The sequence below is a fragment of the Brassica napus genome, chromosome C9 (assembly GCF_020379485.1).
Source record: "Brassica napus cultivar Da-Ae chromosome C9, Da-Ae, whole genome shotgun sequence".
Lineage (NCBI taxonomy): Eukaryota > Viridiplantae > Streptophyta > Magnoliopsida > Brassicales > Brassicaceae > Brassica > Brassica napus.
In genome coordinates, this window is record NC_063452.1 from 52,884,808 (window position 1) to 52,895,105 (window position 10,298).

General features: G+C 36.6%; 2 protein-coding genes and 1 non-coding gene across 3 annotated transcripts; 1 reads left to right on the forward strand and 2 right to left on the reverse strand.

Moving 5' to 3' along the window:
* Nucleotides 1–134: 134 nt before the first annotated feature.
* Nucleotides 135–2,484, forward strand: LOC106438368 (protein phosphatase 1 regulatory subunit SDS22). The gene is made up of 10 exons (XM_013879498.3): nt 135–347; nt 421–492; nt 572–664; nt 753–834; nt 927–983; nt 1,070–1,134; nt 1,210–1,305; nt 1,395–1,481; nt 1,557–1,637; nt 1,723–2,484. Exons 1-10 carry the CDS (start codon nt 243–245, stop codon nt 2,317–2,319), a joined length of 1,335 nt encoding a protein of 444 aa, XP_013734952.1. The 5' UTR covers nt 135–242; the 3' UTR covers nt 2,320–2,484.
* On the reverse strand, nt 2,450–8,058 carry LOC111209293. The gene is made up of 2 exons (XM_048767362.1): nt 7,690–8,058; nt 2,450–7,585 (listed from the first exon to the last, which is right to left on the reverse strand). Exon 2 carries the CDS (start codon nt 4,748–4,750, stop codon nt 3,473–3,475), a length of 1,278 nt encoding a protein of 425 aa, XP_048623319.1. The 5' UTR covers nt 4,751–7,585; nt 7,690–8,058; the 3' UTR covers nt 2,450–3,472.
* On the reverse strand, nt 2,643–2,714 carry TRNAQ-CUG. Its single transcript has one exon. It is a non-coding gene; the product is annotated as a tRNA-Gln (tRNA).
* Nucleotides 8,059–10,298: the final 2,240 nt, after the last annotated feature.

Genomic DNA, 10,298 nt, shown 5'->3' on the forward strand with positions numbered 1-10,298 from the left:
TTGTTCATGTTGAGTTTCCTAGTCCCATAATAGACTTGGAACAATTCTTCAAGAACAAACATGTAAAGTCTAATAAATGGAAAACAGGAGAGCAAAAGGGGCGTTTCCTATTTCAACAAATAATATCAGGGCCAAATTTATAAACAATAGAAAGTTGTGGGGGTGTCTTTATAAAAACTTCCGCTACGGTAAGAGTGACTGAACCAGACAGAAGGCTAGGGTTTTTGTTGACGAGGAAGAAGATGGCGACGAAATCGCTGACCGTTGAAGAAGTTCTAAAAGAGAAGAAAACACATGACCTCGATTCCGTCAAGGAACTTAATCTCGGCCACAGAGCTCTCACCGACGTTAGTTTCGTTTCTGCAAACTATGTTCCCAAAATTGAAACGAAAACCCTAATTGTGAAATTGGTTCATCCAGGTGTCTTGTTTGAGCAAGTTCAAAAACTTGGAGAAGCTCGACCTCCGTTTCAACAATCTCACTGATCTCCAGGTAAAAAGCCAATAGACTTTAAAAAAATAAAACGGCGCCTTTTACTTGAAGCTTATCTTCATGTTTTAAATGGTCTTAGGGACTCAAGTCTTGTGCGAATTTGAAGTGGCTGTCGGTTGTGGACAATAAATTGCAGAGCTTGAGTGGAATTGAAGGATTAACTAGGCTTACAGTAAGTTCCAATTCATATCATTTCTTGAAATATGTTTGCTACTTTCATCGTTGAATCATTCTTCAGCACTGATTTGGTTTGCAATCAGGTGCTGAATGCTGGAAAGAACAAGCTCAAATCTATGAATGAGATCTCTTCTCTTGTCAATTTGTGTGCCTTGATTTTGAACGGTGAGTTGTACCAATACAACTCTCGACGGTTTTTGTCTTTTGTATCCACCACAAGCTACTACTACTGATGACTTGTTTTCGACTTCTTGCAGACAATGAAATCTCCTCTATCTGCAAGCTAGATCAACTCAAAGACTTGAACAGTCTCGGTTTGTTCTTAACATCAGAATCAACATTGTTACTCTCTTAGAAGTTTCGTCTACTTGAATTTTTGTTGTGGATATTGATGATGCAGTGCTCTCTAGGAACCCTATCAGTGAAATCGGTGACTCACTTTCTAAGTTGAAAAACCTCACAAAAGTAAGCTTCGAGTTTTCTCCATGTTTCTAGCATCAGAACTAAAAGTTGACCCTCTTGCCTAATCCCTTGTTTCAGGTTTCTTTGTCTGACTGCAGAATAAAAGCTATTGGGTCTTCTCTCAAGTCATGCTCTGATTTGAAAGAGCTACGACTAGCCCACAATGAGATTAAGGTTATCTCTCTTCTATAAAGATAAACACACCACCGTCTTTTGTTTATATTGCTAATCACTATGTTTACTTTACGCTTACACACGTTCAGGCTCTCCCAGCAGAACTTGCACTCAACAAGAGACTACTCAATTTGGACGTGGGAAACAATATGATCACTAGTCGCTCTGGTTTAGAGGTATATAAAGCAAACTTTTCGCCTTATCTAAGCTCATTAAAACTTTCTGCGTTGATCTAAGTTGTTTGGGAACAGGTTTTGGGAACACTATCTTGCTTGCGAAACTTGAATATTCGAGGAAACCCAATCTCTGATAACGAGAAGTCAGCAAAGAAGGTAACAACCACTGTCTTTGTAGTTAGTGTTAGCTACGTGTAGAAATCAAATAAGAATGAGAAGATATGTTTTAAAATGTTCGCAGGTGAGGAAGTTGCTTCCTCCTTCAGTGAATGTCTTTAACGCTAAACCCTTGGAGAAAAGCTCGAAGAATGCAAAGCATGTTAGATTTGATACCGAAGATGTGACCTTTGATAGTCATCACAGCAAATCTGCAGAAGAGGAAGAAGAAGAATCCAAAGTGGATAGGAAAAGCAAGAAGAGCTCTAAGAGAAACAAGTCAGAGGATGAAGAAGAAGAAGAAGCTGATAATGAAGGTAGCAAGAGAAAGAAGAAGAAGTCTAAGAGCAATCCAGATATAGATCAAGTTCAAGTAGAAAAGAAGGAAGAAGATGCTGCTGAGAAGAAACAGAAAAGGGCTAGTCCTAAGAAGTTAATCGATGCTATAGATGATGCTGAGACCTCTATGGCTGAAGTCTTTTCCAGGGGCGATGTGGCGAAGGATTCTGAAGATGGTGTTGAGAAGAATAAGAAGAGAAGCAGTGTGCAAGAGACGGGTGTGGTGAGAGTGATAGATACTCACAAGAAGAAGAAAACAGGAAATAAGCAGAGCAGGAGTGCAGTGGCTGAGCTTCCTGGGGAAGTTGAAATCGGGTTGGGAGGAGAGTCAAAGTGGGAGTAAACCGGAAACCTTAAAACTCTATTGAAAACAGATGTCTAGTGATTTTGATCTTCTTTGAAATCGGTTTTGCAGCCTTGAGAAGGTTTAATTTTGTTGTGAAATGCACTTTGTTTTACATTTTCATACAGTTTTTTATTTCTTCTTTATGGAAAGCTTTGTCATGTTTCTGGTGAAGTGTTGAATAGAACATGTAGAAAGTTCAAACTAATTCTTGTTTCGAGTCCAACCAAAGTTGGAACGAGTTAAGGACATATAGCTAGTGACCAAATGGCCCAACCTGAAGTGGGTTCATTTGCTAAAGTTTTTCAAAACATAAAATGAGAAGGTCCCACCGAGATTTGAACTCGGGTTACTGGATTCAGAGTCCAATGTCCTGACCACTAGACCATGGGACCGAATTGCTCACGTCAACTATCTATATAACTCAAAACCCACTCAAAACTAAAGAGATTTTCATTCTGTAAAATAGAGAGATAAACAAGTCTTTTAAAATCAACATCTGACATGTAATTTGTATTACCATTTCCATCATTTTTTTGTTTTAAGTCCAAAGGACTTTTTTTGTAAGTTTTAGGAGATTTAAAAAAAGATAAAACAAAGGTGGATGAATGACACCAGAATTTTCCCGTAATAAGTTGAACTCCCATGAAAGTTAGATAAATATATATATAGATGCAATGTGAAATCAGTGAATATTATGAATTGCTGCTGGTTTAACCAAGATTATAAGAATGCTATACTATTTGGACAATAATTAAGAGTTATATGAATGAACGCGGTGAATTGCTGTAAGAGTTGTTATTACTTTTGAATAATGGCGAAAAGTTTACAGTAAGGCATTTTATCCATTTATCCACGTGATTTGCGAGTAGTAGTCAAATACTCGAGAGGAAAAAGAGAGAAACAGAATAGTTAGAGCATGATTATTGCATATACTCATATTAGGGGTTCTTATTGATTTTTAATGCATTTAAGTATAAAAAAGTGATTTAAAAGACCAAGATAAGAAATCCCAACATTTAATTGGTTCAAGACTCTTAATTAAAGTTCTTAAAAAATAATTATTAAATTTTTTTATTAAACTTAATTTTTTTTTATTAAATGAAACATACTAAAAGATAACATTTGAAACATAAATTTTTAAATAAAAACATTAAAACATAGATAAGTAAAATAAACGATAATAATTTGAAAGAAACATCAGAGTGCAGTTGTTGTCTTCATCACGTCCAAATTTAAGCCATACATGTTCAACCAAATCATCTTTCAGTTGTTGATGCATCTGTCTATCACGAATTCTAGTTCGAACACCCATCATACTAGCGATATTTGTAGGGATATCTGTACAATACGTGAGATCGACTTGTGTACTTCCGTTGTCTTCTCCTTGTTGGAACTCCGAAACATCAAATTGAGTGTATCCATCTTGTTCGTCTTCTACTATCATATTATGGAGTATGATACATGCTCGCATAATCTTCCCAATTTTGACTTTATCCCAAAAAAGTGTTGGATTTTTAACAATGACAAAGCGAGCTTGCAAGACTCCAAAAGCACGCTCGACATCCTTTCGGACAGCTTCTTGACGCTGAGCAAATAAAACTACTTTCGGCCCTTGTGGTATTGGAATAGATTGGATAAAAATTGCCCATTTCGGATAAATACCATCAGTGAGATAGTAAGCCAAATGATATTCTCTTCCATTGACATAGTAAGTGACTTCCGAAGCATGACCCTTTATTATGTCATCAAAAACATGTGAGTGATCAAGAACATTGATATCGTTTAAGGTACCTGGAGGTCCAAAAAACGCGTGCCATATCCAGAGATCATATGAAGCAACGGCCTCTAAAACGATTGTTGGTTTTCCCGAGCCACGAGAATATTGCCCTTTCCAAGAGGTGGGACCATTCTTCCACTCCCAATGCATACAATCGATGCTTCCTATCATCCCGAAAAATCCACGATGCTCTCCAATATCAAGTAGACGTTGAAGATCAGCCGGTGTTGGTCTTCTTAGGTACTCCTCGCCGAATAAATTTATTATTCCTTCCACAAAATGTTCCAGACATTTACGAGTTGTAGATTCACCGAGACGTAGGTATTCATCGACCGTATCAGCTGCAATACCATATGCCAAGACACGAATAGCTGCTGTACACTTTTGGAGTGCAGAGAGACCAAGCCTTCCAAGAGCATCTTGTTTTTGGCGAAAGAATTGAACTTCATTGGAGAGTCGATCGACGATGTGCATGAACAATGGCTTGTTCATTCTTAAACGGCGTCGGAAAAAATTTCCAGGATACGTCGGAGTTTCACTGAAATAATCATTCCATAGACATACATGACCTTCTTCTCGATTTCTTTCGATATAAACTCGTTTTTTTCTTTTTTTCCTTGCTTCTTCTGCATCACCATAAGCAATGGTCATATTCTCGAACGTTTGATCAAAATATTAATCAAAGTGTTGATCAAAAGTATCATCTAATGATTCATCAAAAGTATTATGAGAAGAGGATGCCATTGTTTTTTATTGTTTTTGGTTGTTTTGCTTGGTGAAAAGGAGATAAGAAAACAATGTTTTGTTCGGTGAGATGGAGAAGATGAAATTGTTTTTGATTGTTTTGTTTGGTGAAAAGGAGATAAGAGAACAATGTTTTGTTCGGTGAGATGGAGAAGATGACTGTTATGCTGGGTGAGATGGAGAAGATGATTGTTATGCTTGGTGAGAATGAGAGAATACAATTTTATATATAGAGTGGAGACAATGTTTACACAAATCCGTGATACATATTTCAGACAAAGACAAAAAAAATTACATTGGCTCGTGACAAACAGATACACTGATACACACCACAAAAGGCATAACGTTCAGAAAAGAGTGCACAACAGACTAGAGTGCCCAAGACATTACTATAAACCAAGAGTGCCCGTGACACACTGATACAAAAGAGTGTCCTGTGACCTGAAAACGAAACTGATACAATGATACACACTGAGAAAAAGAGTGTCTCCTGACCGTGCAACTTCAACCTCAATACGGTAGCGGGAACACTCATTACTACCAATGCCACATATTGTGTTCGTTTGAAACGGAACATGGTATGTGGCTTTGATGGTAATGAGTAGTCCCATTACCTTATTATTACTTTGGCATGCGATGAACACTCTTCAATCTCACCTGAAACATGAAAACAACCATAGAATGAGAACAAGTACTAGATCAAAGTGTTAACAAGAACAAGAAACATAGATCAAAGCATTAACAAGAACAAGAAACATACATCTAAGCATTAACGAGAACAAGAAACAGAGATCAAAGCATAAACGAGAACAAGAACCCGAGACAGATTAAACTTAACAAGCAAACAGAACATTGCATAGCACAAGACATACTTAAGCTAATCAGACATTAACACGTTAATGAGCCTTTTTTAGAGCTTCTTCGTAATCTAGAAGCGGTTCTTGTTTTGCAATGAGACTGTCAAGCAACTTCATCTTTGACAGTCTTTCCTTCATGACCAAATCCTGCTTCTTGATGCTCCACATTGTCTGAAACTGAGAGAGCTCCTTCCCCTCACCCATGGTCTTCTTACCACGGGCTTTTGCAGACTTAACACTCGGGGGACGTTACCTCCCTCCTCATCAACAACACTACCGGTTTCATTAGCCTGTGAGCTTGCTGACTGTGAGCCTTCGTCACACTTCCTCTTCTTTGAGTTGCCATCAGTTTTGGCTGTGGAAAGGTTACACCACTTTTGGTCATTTCTCAACTCCTTCCAAGGGTGTTCAAGGGTGAACTTCTTCTTATAGTTGGTGAAGAATATTTCGTGGGCAAGTTTGAGAACGTCATTTTCATTTTGTCCACTACTCTTCTCTCTGGTTGCTGCCTCGTATGCTCCACAAAACTTTGACACTAAGTCATTGATCATGTGCCACATTTGCTTGCAGTGAGATGGCTCTCTTTTTTCAGAGCCAGCAAGCTTAGGACTAGCCGCAAAATACGCTGCTATTCTCTTCCAGAAAGCTATGGACCTTTGCTCATTCCCGACAAGGGGATCTTTTCTCGTGTTTAACCACGAGCTGATGAGGACTACATCATCTGTAGGTGACCAAGTCCTTCGTTCCTTGCGCTCTGAAGGAGTTTCTTGTTGGAAGTTTATACCTTCGGTAGCTTGAGTGGTAAGAAAAAGAATAGAAGAAGTATCTTGTTGACTTTGAAGAAGATCAACAAAATTTATATTCACATACGGATTAGAATCCATATCTGAAAAAGAAAAGAATAGAAGAGGGATCCTGTTTCATAAATGGAAGAGACCAAGGTCTCTGTTATATAGCAGAGAGAAAGAAGAATACATTCATCTCCAACACACAACCAATTGGAGTAGACATTTATCTAACAATAACTTCAATTTATAACTCATCCATCACTTCAATTTATTACGACACACAACCGTATTCTAACCCCTAACCAAAAGATTATAACTCATTCATCGCAATTCAACCATAAAGAAAGTATTTTTTAAAACTCTTTAATCAAAATTCAACCAGAAAGGAAGTATTTTTTAAAAACTCGTTCATCACACTTCACAGTCCATTTTCAATTGTAACCTTAACCAAAACAATGATACTCATTCATGACAATTCAACCACAAACAAAGTCTCTTTTTTAAACTCAATTCATCAGACTTCACATTAGCTTTTCTATATACCCATCAGTTCAATTTATTGCCAAACACAACCATATTTCAACCCTAACCACCACATTAATTACCCTCCCTTCAATTCATCACAGAAGCTTAATCAATTCATTTCAGAGTAGATGAAAGAGGTACACTAACCTGTTTTGCTGTTGTAGTCCTTTGTTGGATTATATTTTCCTCAAGTCTCTTTCCACTGAACAAATCGAAGGGGATTTGTTCCATCCATCTCACAACACAAAGACAAAACAAAACAAAGGAATCAACAGACAGAAACAAATAAAAAAATGAACAACTTACAATAAACAAATCAATATTGATCGAACATGAGACAAATCAATCTAGACACAGAATCGAACACAACAAACAATCAATCTAGACACAGAAGAAGCACAATCTAAGAAATACATCATTCAGGAACATTAAACATAAACATTACCTTTCGTTTCGAGGAGAGCCACCGTCAGAGAGCTCCGTTGCCAGCGAGGAGAGCCACCGTTAGAGGGCTCCGTCGCCGTCGAGGAGAGCCACCGTCAGAGAGCTCCGTCGCCGTCGAGCAGAGCCACCTATAGACACAATCGAACCGGCAAACCAAGCAAACTTACGATCAGTACAATAATAACCATAATCTAAAGACATGCATGGTTGAAGAACTGAACAATACTTTTACCTTTCGATTCGAGGAGACCCACAGAGAGAGCCGATCCGTCGCCGTCGAGGAGACCCACGGAGAGGGAGAGAATCAGCGGTCGACGACAGCCACCAAGACAGACAGCGCCGTTTCGTCGACGAGCCGCGGCGAGAGACACGATCGCCATTTCCTTCGCCTCTCAGAGAGGTTTCGAGAGAGAGAAAGGAGAAACAGGAAGCCCATACGCTTTCACCCCTCCTCTGTCCTCTCTTCACACAACACATGTCCAAAATAACCGCCTCTTCTAACCCCTAATTAAGACACGCCTCCTATTTCATTAAGTGTTTTTTTTTTAATTCCATTTATCCTTAAGGACGGCTTAAGAGTTTGCGATATTAATGCTCTTAAGGACTCATATTAATCATAGCCGTTCATCTATGTTGTATTTTCTTGCATGGTCGTGGGACCCTCTTGGCCTCACAAATAAATTAAATCTTATATATTAAAATAGAAGTCATAACTTTGATTCATGTGTAATTTTTTTTTAAAATGGAACTATTCATAGAAAATCATGTTACATTTAATATCTAATCTTATCATTTAAATTTTGGGCCTACCAGAAATTTTTATTGGGATATCAATAATTGAATTTAAACAATAGATGATCCATTGGATTTATAGATAGTATAATTTAATGTTGTAATACTATACCTCTATATACTAAATATTTAAATATTTGTCGATGTTAACTTTTAAAATTATAAAAAAAATTATAATATAACAAAAATCATATTATCTAACTATGATTAATATTTACTACCTTAAACCAATGGAAACAAATTTTAAACTATATATTTTATTTTAAAAATTAAACAAAAACTAAATGTTTAATTATTTACTAGATAATATAAATCTATGAAGCAAAAAGTTTAATTTTTAAAAACTTTCTAAATTTGTGAAATGTTACAATATCTTTGAATATGACAATAAAACAATATCTTACTAATCTTTATATATATAGTTACGATTTTAATAATGAAATAATAATCCGAAAATATATATATAGAAGAAGATACAAATACATGTGAAAGTTTGAAATCATCTATTCAAAAAAAAATATACAGTAAACTTATTATGTTTTAAAAATTGATAGACACATATATATTATAATATATACCAATTTAGAATTGAAAACAAAATATTTATATAAAAATAAATGAAAACAAAAATTCGCGCTGTTGTGTGGTTCGAGATCTAGTTTTATTTTAAATTGCTATAGCTAATATGAATAATATATAGATATAGGATCTGTAGGAGAGATTTGATTTGACTGACAGAGAAGGCATCTCTTGGAATGTTCCATTAGAGTATTTCATTATTATTGTACTCAGCATGTGCTTGTCTCTAAGATGCCAAACACAAAAAAAAACTAACTTCTATAATCCAATTTATTTTGATCTTTTAAAGTTTCATATCATGGCATTGATTTTGAGTTTGTGGATTTTGATTAGTAAATTAGTATAATTGTTAAGGATGCATCAAAGAAATCTTAGTTATGTACAAACTTTGTTTGTTCCTTATTTCAAACATTAAAATGGTTTGTTCAGGAGAAAAATACTATCAATTTTCTTATAATACACTATCCAATGACATTAAAAAAAATTATATTGCATATTTTCTAATACTCACGCCAAGGATTATTAAACTTCATAATTGGTAGCCAATATCCTTTTCTCAAATATGTTTTCTCTTTGTCTATACATTTCTTTTCAATCATTTCGTCCAAAAAGGTCACCATGCAAGTGTTTTGTCTAAATAATGTTAATTTTTTTTTGTCATAGCATGGTGGTTGATGCCTTAGTTTTGAGAATATAGTTCGTCTTTAATCTTCATGAAAACTACTGATCAAACTCTATTTGCAATTGCTGTTCATATGATTCCCAAATAAAGCCTATCAGTAGTAAACTGAATCAAACCATGTTATGCTGCATGTGATGTAAACCTAATATCTAGTTAGACCTTTAGCAAGTCCTATTGTCCTCCTATCAAAAAGTAGGTACTAGGCATGGATTGAAGTACCTTTTTATAAGTCAGTTGTTGCATTAATGAGTTACCGGCAACAAGATTTAACAGTTATGGAAGCACTCTATTTCATTAATGACATTGAATATCATTGGTTTTTTTTTTTTTGGCCGACTGATTATTATAAAGGAAAAAGCCCAACTGGACTAAATCCAACCATAACAACTAAAGCCCAAAAGAGGCCCAAAACCTAATTTCAACAAAACGAAAATCTTAAAACCGGCCCAACAACAAGCCCAAAAAACAGGAGGCCACCGCCCCAAACGCCAACGCACGGCGCACGTGTTGAGACCTCAACTGCGAGGCACACGTGTCACCAGATCCTTTCTCCAACCTCCATTGCCGGAGGAAACATGCAACCCAACACCGGAAACCGTACCCGATCTCACCACCACCACCTACGGCCGAGCTCCTTTGACGGAAAGCTTCCGTCGAACCATGTCGAGATCTCTTCCTGAGCCTCCAAGCCGCTAATCACGGGATTAAAGAAATCCCACATCTCATCTTGTTTGTCGTCAACACCATCGAAGATAATTACTCGATCTATTCGAGATTTCTTCAGAGGG

Coding starts and splice junctions, on each gene's coding strand:
- LOC106438368 (XM_013879498.3), top strand. CDS start 243: ATGGCGACGAAATCGCTGACCGTTGAAGAAGTTCTAAAAGAGAAGAAA. Junction 835..926: donor GTGTGCCTTGATTTTGAACG/GTGAGTTGTACC, acceptor GACTTCTTGCAG/ACAATGAAATCTCCTCTATC. Junction 984..1,069: donor CAAAGACTTGAACAGTCTCG/GTTTGTTCTTAA, acceptor TTGATGATGCAG/TGCTCTCTAGGAACCCTATC.
- LOC111209293 (XM_048767362.1), bottom strand. CDS start 4,750: ATGACCATTGCTTATGGTGATGCAGAAGAAGCAAGGAAAAAAAGAAAA.